Source organism: Ailuropoda melanoleuca, chromosome 2 (assembly GCF_002007445.2).
Source record: "Ailuropoda melanoleuca isolate Jingjing chromosome 2, ASM200744v2, whole genome shotgun sequence".
NCBI lineage: Eukaryota > Metazoa > Chordata > Mammalia > Carnivora > Ursidae > Ailuropoda > Ailuropoda melanoleuca.
In genome coordinates this window covers 180681252-180705526 of record NC_048219.1, presented here as the reverse complement: position 1 = coordinate 180705526, position 24275 = coordinate 180681252, and the positions used below count along the sequence as shown (strand labels likewise).

At 49.1% G+C, this 24275-nt stretch overlaps 1 protein-coding gene across 5 annotated transcripts; it reads right to left on the bottom strand.

Annotated features, from left to right (window-relative positions):
* Positions 1 to 716: 716 nt before the first annotated feature.
* Positions 717 to 24244, bottom strand: STK36 (serine/threonine kinase 36). 5 transcript variants are annotated; one of them, XM_019807309.2, is made up of 27 exons: positions 24107 to 24244; positions 23478 to 23652; positions 22619 to 22759; positions 22431 to 22508; positions 21012 to 21142; positions 20528 to 20777; positions 19110 to 19203; positions 18649 to 18818; positions 18312 to 18499; positions 17576 to 17675; positions 15832 to 15975; positions 12855 to 13034; positions 11762 to 11859; positions 11232 to 11337; positions 9841 to 9991; positions 9519 to 9646; positions 8881 to 8985; positions 8284 to 8382; positions 8113 to 8201; positions 7771 to 7834; positions 7472 to 7582; positions 5789 to 5863; positions 5227 to 5401; positions 4834 to 4981; positions 4457 to 4604; positions 3138 to 3884; positions 717 to 2136 (listed from the first exon to the last, which is right to left on the bottom strand). In XM_019807309.2, the coding sequence occupies exons 2-27, from the start codon at positions 23559 to 23561 to the stop codon at positions 1993 to 1995; spliced, it is 3948 nt and encodes a 1315-aa protein (XP_019662868.1). In that variant the 5' UTR covers positions 23562 to 23652; positions 24107 to 24244; the 3' UTR covers positions 717 to 1992. The 5 variants fall into 5 exon arrangements, with proteins under 5 accessions (XP_019662868.1, XP_002913745.1, XP_034511064.1 ...); XM_002913699.4 differs by lacking the exon at positions 24107 to 24244 and adding an exon at positions 23961 to 24065; XM_034655173.1 differs by lacking the exon at positions 24107 to 24244 and adding an exon at positions 23877 to 23897.
* Positions 24245 to 24275: the final 31 nt, after the last annotated feature.

Here is a 24275-nt window from a genome sequence, read left to right as displayed (position 1 = left end):
CCCCTTCTTCACATCTTCCATCCGAAATGGCCTTCCCCACAGCTCCTCAAGCCCCCCAAGGCTCGCTTCCGTCTCAGGGCCCTTGAAGTGAGTATTGTCTCTGCCTCAAATTTTCCCTCAGATAGCTGCACTGCTCATTCCTTCATAACCTTCAAGTCTCTGCTCAAAGGTCATCTCAGTGAGGCCTCACCTGACCATCCAACTCAGCACTCCTCATCCTGTGCTTAATTTTTCTCCAGAGCTTTTCTCACCTCTCTATGTGCTCTATGGAATTCGCTGATGTTAGTAAGTTCATTGTCTTCCCTACCAGAATGGAAACTCTATGACGGACATGCATTGCTTATCTCCAGTGTCCAGAACAGTACCAGGCACAGAGAAAGGACTCAATGGTGAACCGAACTGAAATAATCGGGATAGGAGGAAATTATAGTGGTCTCTAGGCAAAAAAAGTTATTTTTGCTAAAATATAAACACAGACAATGCACAATGAAGATGAGGGCTAAAGAAAATTACTTATAAAAATAAGGGCACCTGGGGCACCTGGGTGGTTCAGTCAGTTGAGTGTCTGGCTCTTGATTTTGGCTCAGGTCATGATCTCAGGGGTGTGAGATCGAGCCCTGAGTCAGGCTCCGCACAGAGTCTGCTTGTCCCTCTCTCTCTGCTCTTCCCACCCCCCCAACTTGTGCACACACACTCTCTAATAAATAAATAAAATCTTTAAAAAAAAAATAAGGGCACTTTACTCATCTTTCATTTCGAAAACAATTAGAATTTAGGAAGGACAAAAAGGAGTCTCCCCATTTTACGGATGGAGAAATCAGGGTCCTGGGAAGCTTGTTGCAAACCATCTACAGAGTCGAGGTTTAAGCTTTCAGTGTTTCCAGCTGGATAGCGACTCTAACTAATGGGTCTGCCAAACATCTCTTTCCGGTAAAATGCACAATGTCCATAAACAGCTGCCCTTCTCAGGCAGCTGGGCTTCCCTATACATTGAAACTCCATCAAACATCAAAACTTGTCACTAAGGCTGAGATCACAAAGCAATCCAGTGTACGTCTCTTTTTAATCCTATCCCTCCCTATTTCAGCTCCACTGGCCTTGGCTTGGAAGTAGGAGGCCACGTGTAGCTCATCTGGGATGGAGGAAGCCGGAAGGCAGAAGAGATATAATAAAGAAGCTCCCAAACCGGGATCTTGTGTGAACAGGACACAAGTGCTTCCAGCATCACACAACAGCTGAGAGGAGCTGAGCCCCCCAACCTCTTACCCTGGCAGCTCCAAGTAAGGTGAGGTATACCTTTTATGACAAGAGTTTTCAGAGGAAGGATGAGCAGAAGAAAGGTAGGAAGGCAAGAAGGCAAGAAAGAAAAAGAAAGAGAGAGAGGAAGGAAGGCAGGCAGGCAGGAAGGGAGGGAAAGGAAAAAAGTAAGAAAGAAAGAAAAACCGAAAAGAAAGACTCTCCACCCTAATCCATGGATGGGAATGTGGACTGCGGGTCAGGGAACCATCCATAGCAGGGACTGATGGCATTTATTGCTTAGAGGTGAGACAGGCTCTGTCTTCATCACTGTCCTGGGTCCAGTGCACTAAGGCAGGAACCTGCTAGAAGGATTATAGGAGCTCCAGAAAGGAAGAGAGCTCTCAGATAGAAGGTGCCTCCCTGACGTCCCGGAGGCATGTTCTTGGGATTAAAGGCACATGACTGGAGAAAGAGCCTTCGATGTAGAAAAGGAAGGAATCTTCTCTGGCACCAACATCAATGAAGTTTACTGGTTGAAATCAGTACCTGGGGAAAGGAGGGAGCTTTATACATAAATCTTTTCTAGCTTCTTGTTCTCAAATCAGTTGACTTGCAGCTTATCTCTCTCTCTCTCTCTTTTTTTTTTTAGTCTCTTTCGCTCTTGGTTGAGTTGGTGGCTCATGTAGTAGAAAAAGGAGAGGTTGGCAACAAGGGGGCAACAACGGCTGGAGGATGGACTGCAGGAATCTGAGATCACGTGCTGTGGGTTGGCCTCAGGAGGTGAATGAGTTTCCTGCAGTGTCTGGCAGAGGCAGGCCGGGGGCTGCTGGGCTCCAGTAACTGATTCCCCAGAGAGAGCATGGCTAATCGCTCACTGGCCCCCAGGGACACCAGCACCTGTGGGACAGAGAGCAGACGACAGAATACAACATGGCCCAGCAATTCCCACTCTAGAAAAGAAAGAAAAAGAAAATGGGCTCTTGGGAACTCAGTCTAGAGGGGGCTCATCAAGACCAGAGGTCTACTCCCATTCGCTTTGGTTATACACCATGAAACCGAGGCACCGAGGGATCTGTGCATTTGTCCCTGGGAAGGTAATACGTGCCATCGTGACAGTCAGTCAAAAGTGCGATTCACAGCTGTGGATCCTGATCAGTGGGCCTTAACCTCATTACCACTGAGAATCCCTTTCATTACTTCCACAGAGATTGCCAGAAAGTCCTATAATTTATATCACTGCCATCCCGTCAAAATGTCTGTTCCGCATGGACCATCCAATGCTACCACACTGCATTATAATAATTTGGATGTTCAGCCTTATCAGAGGTAGATGTGTGATTTCCACTAGGCCACTTTATATACCAGGCAGAAAAAACAGAATAAAGCAGTGGTTAAGGTGTGGGGCTCAGGACTCAGGCTTCTGAGCTCAGAAGTCCAGTCCCCCAAACTAGCTTTGTAACTTGGACAAGTTCTCAAATTCTCAGTGCCTCAGTGTCCTCACCTGCAAAATGAGGACCATAATAGCTTAAACCAGATAATAAAGGTAAAATGTTCAGCATGCTGCTTGTCACGTGGTGAGTGCTGAAAAAAGACAGCCACTTCACGGCCCCCAGGATAAAATCCCTCAACGCCTCAACATGGCCTAGTGTGTCCTCACCTCCTTCCCACACAGCCTCAAGACAGAAACCCTGGTCCTTGAGATGCCAGGAACTTCCCACTCATTGGAGCCCTCTCCTGCACTCCTTCCCTTTTCCAGGGTGGGAGATGGGAGATGAGTTTGTCATTTTCCACTTCCGGACAGGGGATCTGTGGGTGTCCCAATTCCTTAAAGACGACCTCAGAAAAATGTTGTGAAATACAACCCCATTGTCGGGGTCCACGAGTCCCCAGGGGTGTACCTGATGGATGCAGGGCTCCTGCCGGAGGCTCCGGAGGGCAATGAGGGCGGCCTCCTTCACGTTTAGCTGGGGGTCTCCGCACGCCATGTCTAGGAGCCGCTGAGGGACTTGGCACTGTAACAGCTCTGCCCCCAACCCCTCAGGCCCCAAGTTGCCCAGAGCCGATGCGGCATTGCGCCGGATGCCAGCCTGAGGGTCTCCAAGCAGCTGGGTCATACCGGGTACCGCAGCGGCCAAGGCAGGGCCGAGGGGACCAGCTTGGTAGGCTGCGTTGCCCACAGCAAAGCTGGCACTGCGCCGCACAGCAGGCTCCTTGTCTCCAAGCCCCAAGAGCAGGAGGCTGAGCAGCCCAGCCTGGCTCTGCAGCGCCCCACGCAGGGCCATGCTGTGTTGCAGCAAGTGTCCCAGGAGCCCGTAAGTGCGCGCACGCACAGAATTCTCTGGATGGCCCAGGAGACTCCGCAGGGGCCGGTAGGACTCATCAGAGCCGGCCAGGAGTTCTTGGATAAAGGACAAGTGGTTGGGAGACAGCACTCGAGCTGTGTGGGCCAGCAGGGAGAGAAGGTCGGAGGTTAGCAGTGGCTGGTCACCCAGGAGGGCAACTGAGAGGAAGGAGATGACAGTTCTAGGGGAGGCAGCCACCGCATTCACAAACTGGTTGAGAGAGGTGGGATCCGTGAGGGCCAGGCGTGTGAGGAGACTGACGGGCAACTCAACTTGAGGCAACGGAAGATGGTGGCAGCAGACCTGGGGAAAGAGGGGCAGGGCAGCAGGCAAGAGGGGTTCAGGGAGAGGGAACACTCACTGCAGCAGGGTAGCTCAAAGGAGCCCAAGCTCTGGCAGAGAGAAAAGCCAAGCTATGCTGAGAAACACCACAGAGAACTGGAAGACCTGACCCAAGCCCGCCACGTGAGACATGGTGGGGAGCCCGGGGGAACAGGTGCAAGATCATTCCTTGCTCTGCAAGGACGCGGTCTCTCCGCCTTCAAAGGCCCACTTCTTAGTGCCAAGAATTGCCAGAGAAATGATTCCTGGCTGAGGAGCTGAGTCTCCAGTGCCTAGACTGGGATGTCCTCCCCATGGTCCTCCAACGGATCTAGAGGAGGGACGGATGGAGAGAGGAGGTGCCAGCCCCAGGGCCAGCCAATGCCTCTGCTCAGGCCCAAATGCTTTCTCCACTCCCAACTCTTAGATGGAGCCAGACCCTCCACTCTTCCAGGGGCCCAAGAGTGCCCTGGAGCTGTTGGCAAGTGAATTTGAGAACACGAGGTTGGCCATCTTCCTCCCCGACTTGCGTGCCTGAGTAGCTTCCCAAGTACCTGCAGCAGGTGGGCTGCGACTTCTGAGTCTCCCAAGTCAGCCAAGACGCCCCCGAGGAGGTCGTCATCCACATCCAGGGCGAAGGGAAAGCAGAAGAGCTGGCAGACGGAGAGCACCACGAGGGGCAGAAACTCAGACCCATGAGGCCTAAGGAGGGCAGTGCGGAAGGATTGACTCGGTCTTGCTCACCCACCCTTTACCATTCTCACCCCCCTTCTCAAATCCCAGAGTCCGGCTCCCCTTCCCCAACCTCACCAATCCCACTGCTCTCCTCGTAGCTCAAGCTGTCAGCTACGGCTCTCCTGCCTCCCCTCTCCCCACCCCACCCTGAAGACTCTCTGGACCATCTGGTCTCCCTCCTCTAGCTCCAACTCACGCCCGGCCCAGCTGATGCAGGAAGCTGGGGGAAAGCAGATGCTTCAGGGTGGACATGAGGATACTTCCATGCTGTGACAGGTGACTCAGGCATAACTGGGGCTCCTGGGTGAAAGTGGCCACGGCCAGGCTCAGCAGGGCTGCCACGCCTGGAAACACCCAGAATGGAGACCCAGTGGAACAGGTAAGAGGCCCGGGAGCTCCTGCTTCTCCAGGGCTCTCCGAGCTTCCACCTACTTAGTCCCTTTCCCACCCAGCGTAGCCCGCACCATCCTCTCCCCAGGCGACAACAGTCGTAGCAATCTCTGTGGGCTGATCCAGGGCTGGGCTGCCTTCTTTGAAGAGGGCTCAATACTTCAGCCCCACAACGGAGGCCATGTTGATGGAAAGATACCTTGGGGTGAGATCAGTGTCCAGTCTGGCTCTGGGCTTTGTGGCCTGGACAGTGACGGCTCCTCTTCCTGTGCAGACACCTCCTTGGGGAGCCTTAGGGCCATGGAGAAGCGGTGCCACAGAACAGTCCACATTTCTGAGCTAGCCACGTCCCTTATCAGGCTACCCTTCCCTGGCTGGAGAGGAAATTGAAGGAGGGTGGGTGGGTAGGGAGATCGAAATCAGGCCTCAAAATGCCTCCCCCTTATCCCTGACCTACAAGGAAAGAGAGTCCTAGAAATAATTCCTCTGTTTTCCCAACAATCTGGGATTTCCCGGTTGTCTGTGTTCCCTTTCTTCTCACATCTTAACCCATGTGTGTGTCTTCTGGAAATCAGGGAATTACAGCTCTCCTCCCCCACTGAATCCTGAGGGAGGCAGCTGTGATTCCCCAGAAAGGGTCCATGCTGAGGGCAGGTGGGCCCATTCGAAGGCTATCACGGGCACCCTAGTTTGACAAAAGAGGCGAGTGTTGGTTGCTTCATTCCTATTGCCTAGCGGTTCAACCTCGGATGCACCCGTACCTGGGTAACGAGGTGCAACAGGAGGATGAGGAGGCCGTCATAGAATCCACAGCCACCGGGTGGGGTCAGCCGGACCTGTTGGAGAGAGGCAGGAAGAATGCAGGTCCTCTGCAAGCAACTCCTGGTCCAGCAGAAAGAGCTCTTCCTCAGCCCGGGGCAGTGGGAAGAGCGCTTCTGGACCTAGGAGTCTTGGCTCCTGGCTATTCATTCAATGACTACCTCTACCCCAAGGACCCATAGTCTGGTAGGGTAGGAAGACAATTGCTGGACAAGAGGGTGGGGTGGAGGTGGGGGCGGAGACACAGTGGAGAGGGCCTAACTCTGCCTTCTGGAGGTAGGACACTGATGAACGAAAAGTTTAAAAGGCAGTCAAGTGAAGGAGGTGGTAGGAAGGGACAGCATTACAAGTAGTACTCATAGCATAAAGAAAGCAGCTCATGAACGACGACAGTGACCTTTGGAAGTGGTAAGTCCTGGTACCACAGGATTAAGAGCCCAGAGGAAACAGATGAGCTTTGAGGAGAGGGTACAGGAGTTTGGACTTTATCCTGGAAGCAGCGGGAAGCCACTGAGGATTTATGCAAGGTCCATATGGGCAAGATTTTTGTCTCTTTTATTCACTGCTGTATCCTCAAAGCCCAGAATAGTGTCTGGTCCTCAATACGGATTTCTGTGCTAAATGCCTGTTGGTTGAACAAATGACTAGACTTTTAAGAAAGCTCACCCTGGTGGCAGTGAAGAGAATAGACTGGAGAGGAGAGTCTAGAAAAGAGGTCCCTTAGCAGGCAAATGCCACAGTGCAAGATGGATGACGTGCACACAAACAAAGGCAGGGCAGGGACAGTGGCAGGCAGCAAAAGATCTGAGAGATGACAGGAGGGCTGAACACATGGGGCCTGGGGGAACCATCTAGATGGGGGAATAATGGAGCAGAGGGCGCAGTCTATGAGGACTCCCAGGTTTCTGACTGGGGCTCCTGGATGAATAGGAATGCCGTCCCTACCACCTCTCTGAAGTTCAACTTCATCTAGAAAAATCAGGTGAGTATCATTACATTTCATGTGTCTCTCTTTCAAGCATGTTGTGGGATAACATGTGAAGTGCTTCCTAAGTTGTAAGGAATTCTGTGCCTGTAAGGATGACAATCATCTGAATATAAAATCTATCCTTCTTTTTACAAAATGACATAAATATGGGTTCCAAAGTATCTAAAGAGGAGGGGGAGGGGGTAAGGCCTGGAAAAGGAGAAAGTGGAAAGGAGGCTATGCGGTGGACCAGATTCCTGAAGAGTTCTCAGGATGCCAGCCACCTTTTCCATCTCAGTTAAGGAGAAGGAGGGGGGACCAGGAGTGCCAACTGCAGGCAGAGGGGAAGATATGAGGGTTTTGAAAGGATCTTAACAACAGGAGCAGGAGCTGCTGGAGGAAGGGACTAAAGCAGGCAGGGAAATCTCATCCTCTGGTAACTTGGGTCCCCCTCCCTCTCTCCTTCTTTGCCTGCCAGTCGGGGCTCAGAGGGGGCTGTTATCTGGGGGCAGACAGAGAGGAAAGGAAAGACTCCTTGGCTCCTTTCCCCACTCCTTGGTTTGCCCTAGGCGTGCTGGCGCTGCAGTCTTTTCCCCTGAATGGAGTCCTGGGTCTGAGTCAGAGAGAAGGCGTCTGTGTCCTCCCTGGCCCACCTCACCTCCGCAGGGGCAGACAGAGCGTGTGAGGCCGCCGCAATCCACTCCACAGGCTGGAGGTCGAAGGTCACCCCTTGCTGACCAAGTTGTCCCAACAGACAGGCTGCTGCACTCTGGGAGGAGTCAGAGGAGAAGGAACGTCTGAATCCACGCAGCAGGCAGGACAGGCAGAGAGGATAGGTCTCTGTCAGGCCCCACGGATGCCTCAGAACCCGCTGCTCATGGGACAGTGACGCCTGTGCTCCCCAAAGGACCGGACAGCAGGGTGAAAAGGGGAGGAAGAGGAAAGCTGAAAACTCACCACGAGAGAGACGATGTGTGAATGGGTAAACAGAGTAGCAATCTCATTGCCTAGCTTGTCCATTCTGGAAAAAGGAGATACATCAAAGGGTGCAGCCGAGGGAAAGGAGGCTGGTGAGTGGCCTCCCTCCCCGCTAGACAGCACTCTCCACAGAGACTGAAGGACCATCGCCAAGACACAAAGTCGGTAGGAAGCGAGGTCTGCTCTTTGTAGAGAAGACTTCACTCTCTCTATCCCAGTCCGTCCTAAGGACAGGCTGCAAGGTGCCATTTCTCATTTCTACATCAGGGTGAGCTATGGGGATGGAAGACTCCAGTGAAGAGACCCCACTTTATGACTTACCCAGAAGGCAGATCTTGCAGCCGGAGGACAAGAAGGGAGAGGACGTAGAGGGCCACTTCGGTAGACTCTTCCCAATCCACCACCTTTACCTATGAAGGAAACCTAAGATAGCAGAGCAATTTCTGATTGAGACAGTGGGGCCACCACGATACACCTGTGTTGCTGGCCTACCTTGCCCTGGACCAACATCAACAGTGACTCCAAGGCCAGGGGCTCTTGCCCTAGAAGATGGCACAGGTGCTCGCTGACGTGGCAGCAGGAGTAGAGAACCTAAGGGAGTGGGAAGCAGTCTGTCAGTGAGGCCGAGCGGCCCCTGAGCTGAGAAGCAGGCTGGCCTCTCAACTGATCTAGAATCCTCCACAGGGGTATTAGAGACGCTCAGGTCATTTCTACCTCTTGCTATAAGTCAGTGAGATCGGGCTACTTCTCTGTTCTGATGAGGACTGAATAACAGTGGGGCCATCTCAGTGGAATACATTTAGAAGCAGAAAGGGACCCTCTGGGATCTCTTGTCTCTCTCAGTGTCTTTCTCTCTTAGTCCTGGGGATTAAAAAGAAACCTGGGGGCGCATGGGTGACTCAGTAGGTTAAGTATCCAACTCTTGATTTTGGCTCAGGTCATGATATCAGAGTCATGAGACGGAGCCCCGCATCCCACGCCCAGCACGGAGCCTGCTTAAGATTCTCCCCCTCCCTCTGTCCCTTCCCCCCTAAAGAAAAAAGAAAAGAAAAGAAACCTGAAGTCCCAACGGTTTGGGACAGGCAGTACCTTGAGAAGGTGGAGGCACAGGACGGGATGCTGCAAGCCAGAGATGAGGGACGGCCTCAGCTGGTTGTTGTCTTCAGTGAGCTGATTCGCCAAATGCTGAGAGATCTGTAGGGACACAGCCCAAGCCTCCATCCCATTCCCAGGATTCCCAGCCTATTCCTCTCCTATCTCCAATGAATCAGGTTTCTCACCCCTGCTAGCCACTCTCCCTCAGATTCACCAGGAACCTCAGACCCCATCCCATCCCCAGTCCTCATGGCCAACGGAGAACCAAAGGTCCTGGCCTAGTTTTGCCCTAGTGTAGGCAGGTACAGAAGAAAGTGTTGTTGGCCAAAAGGGGGGCAGGAAATCTAAATCCTGAGCCCTTGAAGAAGCATCATGGGTGGCTTCAGATCAGCTACCCTGCCACACGGGCAGTTTGTCACTGAGCTCTCTAACCAGCTGGCCAAGGGCTCTGGGATTTTGGTGACATCATGTTCTACAAGTGGCCCAGATCCAGGGTGGGAGAGCATCAGTTTCTGAAAGTGCAGAGTAAGGGGAAGCATCAATGCTAATTTTTCTGTCTTTCTGAGAAACTGAGGCCAGCTCCCTCATCTCTGGCAACATGGATGAGAGGAACCAGAGACTGCAGCTCAGACCTGCTCCTTGGCTTCCCAGCAGCTGGGCAGCCCCACCGGGGCCGTGCATATGGCTGCCAGCGCGGAGGACATGGCTCCAGGCAGATCCTCACTCTGTTCCCGCAGTGGCTGGCTCACTTGGGGGGCTCCTATGGAGAAAGGCGAAGAACGCAGGGTGGGGTCTGGTTGTTTCTCTCAGATCCCCGTTCATTCTTTCAGTGCACAGTCACTGAGCACTCACTGAATGCCAGGCACTATTCAAGGCAATGGCAGTCGGTGGGGGGGGGGTGCAGAGCCAGAGTTGCTCCGGACTCAAGAGAACCTCCACCCCTACTCTGGTTACCTGGGGGTGTGTGGAAAGGGAGCTGGGGAACTGTCAAGCCGTGAAGCAGCCCATCCAGCACTGCCCGCTGCGTAGTCAGCAGGCTGGAGTAAAAGGCTTTGGAGACGGTCCAGCTGTTCCCATCCATGGCTTCACACAGAACAGTAAAGCACTAAGGGAGACAAGGGCGGGGTTGACGACATTAGGGCAGTAGAGAAGTGAGGGGGCTTAGAGTAAGGAGCAAGAATCCCCCAGAGAACCTGGGAAAAAAAGGAGAAAACCCAGAGGGACCAGCTGTGGCATTCAAAGTATCCCTTGCACAGAAAATGCATTATAATTGCTTTCACGTTCCAAGGATGGCAATTTTAGATGGCAATCCTTCTATTCTCTGATCAGCTGCCCCCTGATGATGCTTCTCAAAGTGTTATCTATAGACCATGAGTATGAGAATTCCTGAGGATTCCTGGGTCCCTCCCAACCCAGTCCTACTGGTTCAGAATTTCGGGAGGAGGGGTGTTTATTCCAAACTCCCTATGCACTCACTCCACAGTGACATATAGGATAAATGCTAGCCAATAACGTAAATTCCTGATGGCCAAAACTTAGGTTACACATTGAAAAAGCTTCCTGACTTGAATGGGTGAGGGACTTTAACATTGGCTCTCAGACTAGAAGAGTTTGAATGGACTCCTAGCTGAGGCAGAAATGCAGCCCAGATCTGTGTCCCTCAATGTCAGTTTGAACAATGACTAGGCAATGGCTTACTTCCTTACTGATGTTCCTCTCTGTCTCCTCTGAGATCAGTCAGAACTCAGCTATCTTCTTGTTCAATCTTCCATTCTCCTGTCCCTCACCTCCAGAGTCCAGGGGCGAGAACCCACTAGTTTATTGGTCCACAGGACAAATAAGTTTGGGAAATACTAGCCCATCTGCAAGTCTCTTTGAGAAGGAATGTGGTTTCCTGAAATAGGCCACAGTGCTTAATGCCTCTAGATCTTTCTATGCACTGCTCCTTCTGCCTGGAATGTCCTCCCTACGTCCTGCCTCACCCACCTGGCAAACTGCTATGCGTTCTTCAAATCCTACCAAAGATGACTTCCTCCAAGACTTCTTCTATGACTCCCCAAATAGCATTAATCTTATCTTCTTCAGTGGTGCTTCTATATTTCATACAAGTTTTATATAAGTTTTAATGTACTTCTCGCACTGTTGTCCTTGATCATTTTTCGTCTCCCCTACTAGACTATTTCTAGTCCCTCGAAGACGGGGACTTTCCCTTACTCATGTGGCACGTGGTCGGTAAATGTTGGTTGTATTACCCTGACCTAACCCCATAGAGTTATAAGAAAGGGAAAGGCAGAAACGTGGGGAAAGACATCAAAGACAGAAACCTGGGCCAGGGAACAGATTACCATAAGACTATCCCTCCGCAGGGTCTGCTCAGAATCATCTGGTTGTGCCAGCAATTTCCCCAACAGGTCCAGAAAGAGGTTGGCAGCCTCCTGAAACATCTGTAGGCTGGGAAAAAATAGCCCATCTCTCTAAGAGCCCACATGTGGTAAATGGGTCAATTCTGGGCAGGCAGGAGGATCTCTGCAAAGGAACATCTCAGACTGCTCCCTCCCCTCTCCTCTGCTAAACACACACACAGTCTTCTATATACATCCTCCTAGCCCCTTCTTTGCAATTTTCTCTAGGTTATTCACCTATTGTGACCCTTCCATTTAGTGTATGGTGACCCTTAGAACCTGCAAGTCTTGGGATAAACTTAGAGGGGTCTCTGAGTCCTTAGAAGGACTAGCTAGACCCTCAGCAGTCAGTCAGCTGACCCCTAACCTGTCGGGTTCTCCTTACTTAGCCTGTTCCTAACAGAGAGGGGAAGAAATGGGGGTAGAAATTGAAGCCAAAGGGGCCAAAGGAGCAAAGCTGGCTCTCATCCCACCTGTCACCTGTCTGGCTCCTCTCCAGATTGAAGGTGCAGGCAAAGTAGGCCTGAATCACAGCCATCAGGTCCCGTAAGAAGGTCCCATACCAACATTGCTGCCAGGGAAGAGGACAGAGAGTAAGGGCAATGAAAAGGATGGAGACGAAGAAGAGAAAACGCAATAAAAAAAAAAAAAGAGGTGTCCTATACCCAGTCAGGTTGATCAAACAGGAAGGGGCAGAGGGAAGACAGCGTTCGGACAGAGAGGGGACATCTAGAGGTAACAAAGTGGCGGCCAGTGGGCTGTATGTAGCCTGAAAATGTGTCCTGTTTGGCCAGAACAGCATTTAGGAGTTTAGGAGGCTCTGTTTTTCAAAATCACTCAAATTCTTTTCTAAATTTCTTAACAACACTCAAGGTTAGTACTCTTGAGCAGAATGCAGCTTCCAGCCACCTGAGCCGAGGCCCCGTTAAACGTTTCAGTATTCTGTCCTCTCAGCTAGGCCACAGCAGAACACAGCTGGCACAGGGAGGGATTCGGCCTCAGACACACTGAGCCTCAATCCTAGCTCCTCCACGTATGGTCCCTGTGACCATTTTCAAGTTAGTGCCTGTGTATGAGTTGGCGAATCTCTGAATTTCAGTACTCTGTTCTATAAAATCAGGGCAACAGAAGCCTAGAATTTAACATCCCCAAACAGCGCTCTAAAGATTGGAAAACTGTGCGTACACATCTGGATTTCTAGCTTCTCTTAGAAAACTGGGCGAGCTGGTACCACTGGGCACGTGTTCTCACGTGGCAACAGCGAGCTGGAGCCGAGGGGATGTCCCATTCACAGACTGGGCACAAGCTCTCCAATTTCTCATGGTCCCCACTCCTCATACAGTGACCCAGAGTCTATACTTCACCGCCTGACAGGAGCCGTCTGGTCTCAGAGCACAGCAGAGCTTGCAACTCGTGATCTACTAACTTGACAGGAGGCAAGAAAAGAAAAGGCAGGGGGCCGAATAGAAATCCAAGGTGAAGAAACAGAAGAAGAAATTTGAAGAAGAGAAAGCCAAGGTGAAGAAGCTCCTGAAAGCCTCTCGAGGCTCCTGGCGTAGGGCTTACCTGCTGGATGCTGTTGCTCTCCTGGCTGTGTCTGAGCAGGCTGAGCAGGAGCCCGGGGAGCCCAGCCTCGCGGCAGAAGGAGTACAAGGGAACGGAGTCACTGCAGCTAGATAGAAGACTGCTCAGGACCCGGAGTGCCGGAAGGATATGGGATCCACCCTCCAGCATGCCTTTCAGGATCTGGGTGACATGAGGGGAACAGACAGTCATCGATATTATCAGAGGGAAAAGGAGAGTCACAAATACCAGTGTCCCCAAGGAGCTGGCAAAGCAGACCAAATGTTCTCACTCCTTTCTTTGGAACTCTAAAACCCAGGGAAGGAGAACAGAGAAAAAGGGAAACAGTGTCAGAGAAGAAGAATATACACGGACAAGTCACCTGACTTACAACAACAGTGACCAAAGTAAAGGGGACCTCCCCTCAGTCTCTGGGGGACCCAGTGCCATTCCTATCTGCTCCCTCCCTTGTCCAGCCCTTCACCTTAAACACACTCACAAACACACACAGGCACACACACATGCATGTGCACTCACACACGCTTATATACTTCCAGAGATTAAAAACAACAGACACAAAACAATGTCATTCAATTCCAGACAGATAAAACAGTATTATCTAACTCTAGATCAAGACTTAACTATGACCCACAGACCAAATCCAGCCTGCCACTTATTTATATGGAACCTGCAAGGTAAGGGCACTGTGATACTTTTAAACAGTTATTCTTTAAAAAGTTAACCCTTCAAAAAAGAATAACATTTACGTCAAGTGCTTTATAATATATCATTCTCTATTTCTAAATCTTTTCACTTATTTGCTCATTTACTCTTTACAATAACTCTGTACAGTAAACACAATTACCCATTTTACAGATGAGAAGACTAAAGCCTCTAGATAGGTTAAGCAAGGAGTCAATTATCACACAGCTAAAGAGTAGTTCAGCTGGAATTCCAACTCCGCAAGACTTAACCTGGAGGCAGAGCTTTTCACCTGCCTCCCTACTGAAGTTACCACCCCACTACAAGGACAGCATGGAAGGGCCAGAAGGGAGGTGCAAGGTGCCAAGGCAATTCAATGGGGAAAGTAGAGTCTTGGACCCAGGGTGCTGGGATGACTGTGGAGCCATGTGCAAAAAGATGAACTTAAAAACCTACCTCACATTATATATAAAAAGTAACTCAGAATGACCTAAATGTTAGAGCTCCAACGAAAAAACTTTTAGAAAAAAAATAGGAGAAAATCTTCCAGACTTTGGATTTGGAAAAGATTTCTTCCATATAACACCAAAAGCGTAATCCACAAAAGAAAAAAATGGTAATTGGACGTCATCAAAATTCAAAAAATTTGTGCTTCAAAAAACACTCTTATGAAAATAAAAGGGCAAATCACAGACTGGGAGAAAATATTTGCAGACCACATATCTGATAAAGGTCTCCTATCCAGAATATACAAAGAACTCTTACAACTCAAGGGGACAAACAACCCAGTTTAAAAATAAGCAGAAGAACTGAATAGATATTTCACCAAAGAAGATATACAAAGGGCTAATAAGCACATGAAAGGATGCTCCACATTAGTTATTAACAAAATCCAAATTAAAATGACAATAAGACATGATTTCACATTCACTAGAATGGCTGTGATAAAGACAGACAATACATGCTGGCAAGAATATGGAGAAACGGAGCCCCTCACACAGTGCTGGTGGGAATGCAAAATAAGGCAGCCACTTTGGAAAATAGTTTATCAGCTTCTTAAAATGGTAAACATAAATTACCATTCAACCCAGCAATTCCTAGATAGCCAAGAAAGAAAAATGAAAGCGTATGTCCACACAAAGACGTCTACGTGAATGTTCGTGGTGACATTATTCATAAAAGCCGAAAAGTGGAAACAATTCAAATGTCCATCAACCGGTGAATGATTAAACAACATTAATTATGAATGCCAATTAAACAAAATGTTATCCTTTAAAAAAGAATCTCGTTCTTCTCATTAGTATACTTGTATTAGAAGCTCTTGTATGCTTACATCTGTATTTTTAATTTCATCAACAAAATTTTTTAATTTAAATTCAATTAGCCAACATATAGTACATCAATTTCAGATGTAGTGTTCAATAATCTATCAGTTGCGTACAACACCCAACGCTGATCACATCACCATCAATAAAAATTATGCGGAAAAGTGCTTTCTCTCACTGCAGAAGTACTTAATATCCTCCATTTTTGCCTCTTGCTCTTCAATGCTCAAAACGTCTACCATCCGAGTTTGCCAACCCCTGCTACAAATGAATACTTTTCCCTTCAGAAAGAGAAAATTGAGACCTGTTCTTTCTTTCTTTTTTTTTTTTTTTTTAAGATTTATTTACTTATGGGCACCTAGGTGGTTCAGTCAGTTGGGCATCTGCCTTCAGCTCAGGTCATGATCCCAGGGTCCTGGAATTGAGCCCTGCGTCAGGTTCCCTGCTCAGTGGGAAGCCTGCTTCTCCCTCTCCCTGCCCCCTGCTCATGCTCTCTCTCTTGTTACTTCTTGCTGTCTAATAAATAAATAAATAAAATCTTTATGAGAAAAGATATATTTAATAGAGAGAAAGAGAGACCATGCATGTGCAGGGGGTGGAGGGACAGAAAGAGAGGGAGAGAAGAATCTCAGGCAGACTCCCCACTGAGTGTGGAACCAGAGGTGGGACTCGGGTCCCTCGACCCTGAGATCATGACCTGAGCCGAAATCAAGAGTTGGACATTTAACTGACTGAGCCACCCAGGCGCCCTTTTTTTTAAAAGATTGATTTATTTCTTTTAGAGAGCCAAGGCCTGTTCTTTCTGTGTTACTAAAGGAGGCTAGCAAATCTTGAATTAAATAGATGAATTGAAAGAGAATTGAAAAGGGACAAACTTTCTTTTTCTCCTCATGTTTTTTAATGCCTTATCTGTGATCACAATAGTCTAAAATCCCATTACGTGTGCCCATTACCTGCCCCCCAGCCTCATGCAGCTGGCCCTGGATGCGTTGGCAGAAGTCAGGATTGCACAGCAGAGTGAGAGGGGCCTTCAGTTGGATGGGCGCAGGCTCAGCGGTCTCTAGCAGGTGCTGCCACTCATCGTCGCTGTCTGGTTCCTGAGGCATAGGGGAGTGAAAGAGGTCAGGAGCGTGTCACGTTCAAGGGTAGTAGCGCCCAACCTGGGGAATCATGGAGTAAATGCAAGAACCAGTGAATTCTTCGGCACACATGTATTTGTTTCAACCACCAGTTTAAAAAGGTCTAGTTGGCAGTACGTGAGGGGTCTTGAAAAGTCTCTCAGAGAATACTGGCATGTGTTCATAAAGAGATACCTACAAATAGGTCTACTGCAGCATGGTTTATGATGAAAAACAATTGGAAATGTCATAAAGCTAATCAATAAGGGAATAATAAATCATGGCACACCCATCTTAGGAAATATTATGAAGTTATTAAAAAGACTATAAAACGGGGCCTGCATCACCTAGGTAGTACTCCCCCCAACACTGCATAAAAGAATCTCATTGTGAGGAAGTATGAATTTGAGAAACATTCTACAAAATAACTGGCCTGTGTACCTCAAAACAGTCAGTCCTGAAAAACAAAGAAAGACTAGGAACTATTCCAGAATAAAGGAGACTAATGAGGTGTAACAACTAAACACGATGCCTAACACCGGATTGGAGCATGGGCTGGGAAAAATTTGTTTTCTCCTATAAAGAACATCACTAGACCAACTGGCAAACTTTGAATATGGATTGTAGATGAAGTAACAGAATCATATCAGTGTTAAATTTCCAACTTCTGGGGACACCTAGGTGGCTCAGTCGTTAAGCGTCTGCCTTCGGCTCAGGGCGTGATCCCAGAGTCCTGGGATCGAGCCCCATATCAGGCTCCTCTGCTGGGAACCTGCTTCTTCCTCTCCCACTCCCCCTACTTGTGTTCCTTCTCTCGCTGGCTGTCTCTCTTTTTCTGTCAAATAAATAAGTAAAATCTTAAAAAAAGAAATTCCAACTTCTGTAATTGTACTGCAGTGGGTGTAGGTCAATGGTCTTGTTCTTCAGAAATACGCACTAAAGCATTTAGGGGTAAAGGGACGTGATTGCATCTTACCTTACCCATCCATAGATATCTAGGGAGAGAGAATCATAAAGCAAATGTGGCAGAATTGTAACAGGTGGGGAATCTGTGTGAAGGGTATACAGGAATTCTTTGTGGCGTCCTCACAATTACTCTTTAAGTTTGAACTATTCCAAAATAAAAAGTTAAACCCCCCCCAAAATGACATGCTCAGATGTAGAAGGATCTCCAAAACAGATCATATGGTAAGTGAGGCACAATGTAAAACAGTATATATGGTGTGAACTCAGTAACAGAAAACAGCCAAACTAGAGATTTCTGTGCGTGCATATACATATCTGCAAAAATTCAGCAAGTTTGGAAGAAGAAAGACTAAACTAATAACAGCAGACACCACTGGGATGGGGGTAAGGCTCAAGAGGGACTTTGATTTTTACCCATGTGTTCCAATTTTTTATAATTACACGTTCAGATACTATGCAATTAAAATCTACAAATTGATAATAAGAAAGCAATTTTTAATACAAGGGGAGCTCCTACTTGGGATAGTCAGGGATCACTATTCCAGAAAAAATATCTACCCAGACCCAACATCCCATGGCAGGGTCAAGGCCAAGTGCAGCCTGTAGGGCTTACCTCATTTTCTAGGTCCACTGCATCAATGCTCCGCTGGCCCACCACCTCTGGCCTCAGCTCTGGGATAACTCGTTCACAATCCTGGGTGACGAGGTTTTCCCTGCCAGAGAAACAGGGAATAGGAGGAGTTCCGGACCTGTGAGGCTCAGGGTTCATTAACATGTTCCTTGCTCTAGGTCCAAGAGAAGCATGAAGAAGAAGCCATACAGGATTGGAAGGGGGAGAGGTTTCTTCTAGGATATGGCCAGGACAGGACGTTGACCACTCCACACATATCCTTTTTTTTTTTTTTTAAAGATTTTATTTATTTATTTGACAGATAGAGACAGCCAGCGAGAGAGGGAACACAAGCAGGGGGAGTGGGAGAGGAAGAAGCAGGCTCACAGCAGAGGAGCCTGACGTCCACACGTATCCTTGACTGCCTTTCCACTTTGGATCTTACTCTCAAGTCTACCTTGGCGGCTTTCACCTGTAGCTCTCAACTCAAATAATCTTCCCTTTTGCATGGAAACAATTCTTTCCTTCTCAGTTAATGTACAGTTGAGGCATAGAGAAAGGAAGATTCCCACGATTCCTGATGAATCAGGAAAATATCAAGAATCAGAATTCAAGAACCCAGGACTCGCCTCCCATGAGGCGGTGGCTAGTGACAGGCACCATGTTGTATTTGCTTTGGCTAAAGCCAAAGACCTGCAAGATACCTCACCCTGTAAATCCCTGGCTATCCCCTCCTCACCGAGGTGCAGGGGGGGCCTCTCCAGCCCCCCACTCAGCCCAGCTGCTCTTCATTTCTGAGGCCAAGATGCCAGCCAAGAGGCCTGGTTCCTGAGGAGTGGCTCTTAGTCTAGGCAGCGGGGTTGTGCCAGAAGCCATCTTGCTGGTCCTGTCCTCTTGCTCAAGGGCAGGTCCTGTGTTCTGGTGTTTCTGTGGGAAGTAGGCAGGAGACTGAATCAAAACTGTTCGGTTGCCATAGGGCAGTATGAATCCTATTCACGGCCCCTCCTCAACCCTCCTTCTTCAACCTCCCCAGTCGCTAGCCTGGTCGTGTCACCTATCCCCTCTGTCCCACATACCTTCTGCTTGGCCTCCTCAGCCATGCGCTTACAGGCCTGTCGCAAGATGCGAGATCGATTGCCCTTGGGGGCCAGCCGATGCACCTGTTGGTCCTTTAGGACCTGAAGTTCTGGGGGTAGGCGACTGGTGAAAGGGGTGCCCAAATCTGGGCCTCCTGGTTCGGTTATTACTGTAGGGAAGGAAGAGGGAGAATATGTGATCACACTAGAGCCACGCCACCATCTCCACTCGGCCGGAGACAACTTCAGTGTCCTCAGGCTTCTGTGGAAGGAGACCATTTTGACAACGTGACAGAGAGGGAGTGGGGTGGCAAGGGAAGTGGCAGAGGTTAGGCAAAGGGCAAGGAAGAAAGTTCGAGCTGGTAGGTAAACAGATGTGCTGCGTCCACACGCTGGGGGAAGGGGCTAGATTGGGAAGAGTCCAGGGAAGTGCCAAAGCCCCCAGAACCGTAAGGACTCACTGGTGACACGACCAGCTATAAAGGGGTGATGTAAGAGGTCTGGCCAGGACAGACGCTGCGTGGGGTCCTTGGTGAGCAGTCCCTGCAGGAAGCTCTGTGGAGAGAAAAAAATACCCCATGGGTCTTCGCTTTCCTACAGGCTCTCTTTAACTCACCAGCAGAAGCAGGAGACCAGGACTCCATTCCTTCAGCAAAGTAGCTGGCCTTGACCACACCCTCTCTAATCTCATCCTTAGGCCCCATTTCCCTGGCTCCAGGAACAGACTTCACTGCCTCCCCTCCTGGAGAGCCCCACATCTTGTCCAGAGACATTCTGTCACCTTCACAATCATCTTCAGAAAGCAAACACTCAAAGGGGTCCAAACTGCTCACTGCGCCCTCCCTTTGACTGTGGCTTTGTTTGCGGCTGGGTAGGAACAGATGCATTTGTGGTTAAAAGCACACTCACACACAAGTCATTACATAAAGATAGGTTTGGGAGCACGCAAAAACAGAAATCTTTCAGCAAGTCTTCAGATGGTGGTGGGGAAGGCAGACTGCCTCTGAAAAGGGTACATCTGTTATGAGGTATCCTTGGGAAAATCCTCAGTTGGGCCTAAAACAGGAATAGAAGGTACTGGTCGATAATGATCACTGTTCTAAGACAAGGTGTCCTCTGTGGCTCTTGCTGAACGAAGATGCCTGCATGTCTGCTCTAAGGCAGAAGGAATATCCTATGCCTATCACCCACTTAAGTTTCCTTTGTTTAGATTCTTTTTGATAATTACTTGAGCTTCTCCAACTGAACAGGTTGGGGAGAAACTTGTCCCTTTTCATCTTAGAGCAAGAGAAAGTTATAATGAGACTGCACTCTGGGAAAAGTTTGCATTTAAATTCCATTGAGGGCCCAAATTTTGCCCTAGATAAGAATAGAAAGGGTCAACTCTTTTTCCTCCCTCCCTCCTTCCCCCACTGAGGCTTAGCTGCAATCAACAGGCACCGCCTCTGTCATCTGCCCCTAATCCGCTGAGCTAGCCCCTCTAGCTTTGCGTATTGGGATGTCTGAAGAGTCCTTCTTTCACGAAGAAGACTGACAGTTCTGCGGGCAAATCTAGATCTCATCTGGACCTTGCATGTGAGAGGAAATAAGTGGAATAGAGGGTGTGTAAAAGGACAGCATCTGTCCCTGGTGGCTTGAAATTACCTTTCCATTGTGATAAAGAATAAGCCCCAAGGAGGGGCTGCTATTCCCAAGTTTGGCAGACCTTAGAACAGCCTCCCAGAATCAGCCCCTGCAGTAGAAAGCAAGGCAGCTGGGCCCAGCTCCTGCATTCATTCAGTAATGGCAAAATCTTGCCCTAGATTTTGGAAAAGGGAACGGAGAGGGAAGAGGAAGATAGGTTTCTCATGCAAAAGTAATCTCCCTTTCTGTTCATTACCTTGAAGCAAGGACTAATGGTGGTCGGCCAGCGCACAGGGTCCTTGAGAATGAGGCTGACCAGCTGAAAGATGCTCGTAGTGTAGAAGGGAGGGGTGCCTACAGCCAGCTCATACAGTATGCAGCCCACAGACCAGAGGTCTGCGTTGTGGTCGTAGGGTCGTTCTTCCACCAGCTCTGGAGACATATAAAGCGGTGTCCCTTTGATGGATGTCAGCACCATCGTGTTGGTGCTCATCGCCCGGGCAAATCTGGGGGAGATGATGGAACGGAAATGGAAAGAGAGAGTGTAATCGATACAAACTAGGCCTGTTGACTAGGCCTGTGTGAGATATCCCAAACCCACACAGAGAGCACCTTCCTAAAGACCCAACAGGAATCCCAATCTCCAGCTTGGCTTCTAAAATGAGGCTCAGGCCAGTCAAGCAGGTGGTCTAAGACTCCCTGCAAAACAAGGAGCCGAGACAGAAGGTCAGTCTCCTCACCCAAAGTCACAGAGCTTGATGCCGCCACCCTTGGCAAGAAGGATGTTCTGAGGCTTCATGTCTCGGTGGAGGATGCGGTGGGAATGCAGATAGTACAGAGCGGACACCAACTGGGCAGCAATGGCTTGAACCTAGGGGTCAAACAGGTGGCAGAGAGAAAGGAGAGGTCAGAGGAAGGAGCCTACTGACACCTCCCTAAATAACTGATGTGATCTTCTCTTCTTTTTCTTTCTTCCAGAGCTTCCCATGAGAGCTTCCTTAGTTCTTGCCCCCCCAATTCATTCATTCTTTCATTTGTTCTTTCACTCATTGAAGAAAAATGACCATGGATGGGCAAAGTATCCCACCATGACTCTCAGATGCGTCATTTACAAGCTGACAATAATAATACCACCTCCCTTATAGGGTTATTACAAGAATTAAGTAAGTTACAGCAAGCTATACTCAGAATGGTGCTAGGCACTTAGTAAACCTTTAATATACATTAGCTGTTATTAAATAAGACGAAGTCCTTTTTCTCAAGATAAGTAGTCAAACGAATAAGATACACAAAATGAGCAAGATGATGACTTACAAATAATAATGCTCAGAGGGAGACAGCATGCTGCATCAGGAAGTCCTGAGGGGGGCCTACTTGCTAGTGTACAGAGAAATCTCTAGAATAAGTGTGGCTGGAGAATGTGTTTGACCAAACCCCACTGCTAACCACTAGATCCTGCTGGTGAATCCTGCCTTAACCACAACCCTTATCCCCTTCTGCCCTCTTTGGTACTACCACACTAGCCCTTCTTCCCTAAGGGTGCCTAGTGACAGCAACAGCATTAATAATCGCTAATTAGGGGTGCCTGGGTGGCTCAGTCGGTTAAGTGTCTGCCTTCGGCTTGGGTCATGATCCTGGGGTCCTGGGATCGAGCCCTGCAATAGGGAGGGAGTGTGCTTCTCCCTCTCCCTCTGCCTGCCACTCCCCCTGCTTGTGCTCTCTCTTTTCTCTTTCTCTGTCAAATGAATAAATAAAATCTTAAAAAATAATAATAGCTAACTGTTGAATACTGTGTATCAGATACTCTTTTAAACACTTTACATGAATTAATTCACTAATCTTTACAATAGCCTCATGAGACAGACATTATAATTACGTTAATTTTTAAATGAGGAAACTGAGCACAAAGAAGTTAAAGTAACTCGCCCACGAAGATCCAGCTAGAAAATGGCAGGGTCAACCTTTGTAGTCCAAGATTTTTGGCTCCAGTGTTCACATACTTTCCTGTCACACCACACTGTCTCCATATACACCCGGACTCTTTTATTTCCCTCAGGAGTTTTTCAAAATGGTGACTCTCAGTGCCCTCAGGTTTCCCTACCAGTCCTTAAGCTGAAAAGAGGTAGGGGAAGGGGAGAAGTTTGAGCCAGGAAACATACCTGGTCTTCAGGAAGTTTTCCGTCATCTTCCAAGATCTGAAAGAGCTCTCCCTCAGCATAGTCTGTCACCACCACCACCTGCAGGGAGAAGGCAATGGTCCTGATGGCTCCAGATTTATGCATTCTGAGGTCAGGAAATCTCTGGGACCTTTCTTCTTGGGGAAGGGGGACCCAAAACCGAAGTGCACCTCTTTGTCAGTTTCAAAGCTGTCAAGCATATGTACAATGTTGGGATGCCGCAGACCCCGCATGATTTCAATCTCTCGTTGCAGATTCCTCAGCTCCTTCTCTGAGCGTCCCAATTTTGGAATGAACTTCAGGGCCACCACCTGTCAGTGGTAAGATGAAGAAGAGTCAAGGCCTAATTGCACTATTGAAACATTCACCTCAGAGCTCCAGAACTCGGGCTTTAGACCATTAGAGCAAATTCTCATTACCTGCTAGTCTAGTCTCCTTCCCCATGGTACCCTGGCCTTATCCAGGCCTCCCCCACCCCTTGCCCTAGGAGAAAACAGCTTCTGCCAGACAGCTCCCTTTGATGGATTCTGGGAGAGGTGTTCTGATCTGGGTAAAGAACTCTGGGTAACGATTTAAAAGATTTAGGAGAAAGAGAAGGAAGAAAAAAATGAAGAAGAGAGTATAAGAGTTCAGGTGGTTTATCTCTTCTGGCTTGGTATGATAGAGGAGAAAAATAATAAACATAAAATTTATTTATTGTTTACTAGGTGTCAGACACTGTACTAGGATAGTAATTCAGCGTAAATCACATTTAATCCTCAAACCCCATCAATCAGATACTGTTGTTATCCTCATTCTAGAATTGAGGAAACGGACATTGAGAGGGTAACTAACTTGTCCATAGCTCAAAGGCTACAAAGTGGTGGACCTAGGACCCGAGCCCAAGTAATCCAATATTAAGGCTCATACTCCCTAAGAGGAATGAGGGAGTCAGTGCCTCAGGAATACAGGTCGGGATTCTGGTCCCATTTTCCACCGTAGTCGTAGGTACAGAATCCCACCCAAGAGATACCCCTCTTTGTTCACCACCTGAGCACTGTATTTTCTTCGACCCTTGTACACCCTCCCAAAAGAGCCTTCTCCAATCATCTCCAACACGTGGTACTTTTCCATGACAGAGGTTTCAGGATCCCTCAGAAGGAAGGAGGTAGAGATGGTGGTGAAGGGCTACAGCTCCAGGGGCAGTTCCACACATTTAGGAGGCCTGGTTCGGGCATGGAAGAAAGGTTCATGTTAGCCACCTTGCCTTTTCCTGTCTCATAATCATCCAGGCCTCAAGAACATCGTAGGGCGGAGTGGATGGAAAGATGAGATCTTGGCACTCCTGTCCCCCAACCCAACCTCGTTCCCACCCGACCCCGCGTCCCCCTTCCCCTTCCACGCAACCCCGCCTACCCGACCCCTCCCCGTCTCCCTCTCCCTTTCTACCTAGCCTCGCTCCTCGGCCCCGCCCCCNCACCCTCTCCCACGCCCCCTGCCCGCGCGCTTCGCAGACCGGAGCCCCTCTCTCACCCCCAGCCTAGGAGCTTCAAGCTCCTCAGGCCGAGGGACGTCAACCCTGGCCTTCAGCCCCGCCCCTTCCGGCTGCCTGCAGACTTTGCCTGACTTATAATTCTTTTCCACCCCCGCTGCCGGTCTCTTTAGACTCCCATTGTTACCAGCAGTACTCGCTGGAACTGGTCAGAGAGGTTCAGAGGACGAGGACGTTCCGAGTTGTTGGGAGAGACGGCGGACCGCCCATAGGCACTTCCTAGGGCACTTCCGAACCTTCTCTTGGGCATCAGGACCCACTAAAGACCTGGAGTCTACGGTTGCCTAGAAACGGCC

Bases quoted from the DNA above. Each gene is read 5' to 3' on its own strand.
- STK36 (XM_019807309.2), bottom strand. From the start codon at position 23,561: ATGGAAAAGTACCACGTGTTGGAGATGATTGGAGAAGGCTCTTTTGGG. The intron at 18,819-19,109 runs GTGAGTCCTTAC...CCTTCCCTACAG, and splicing joins TATAGCTGGTCGTGTCACCA to TAATAACCGAACCAGGAGGC. The intron at 13,035-15,831 runs GTAATGGGCACA...CATGTCACCCAG, and splicing joins TGCATGAGGCTGGGGGGCAG to ATCCTGAAAGGCATGCTGGA.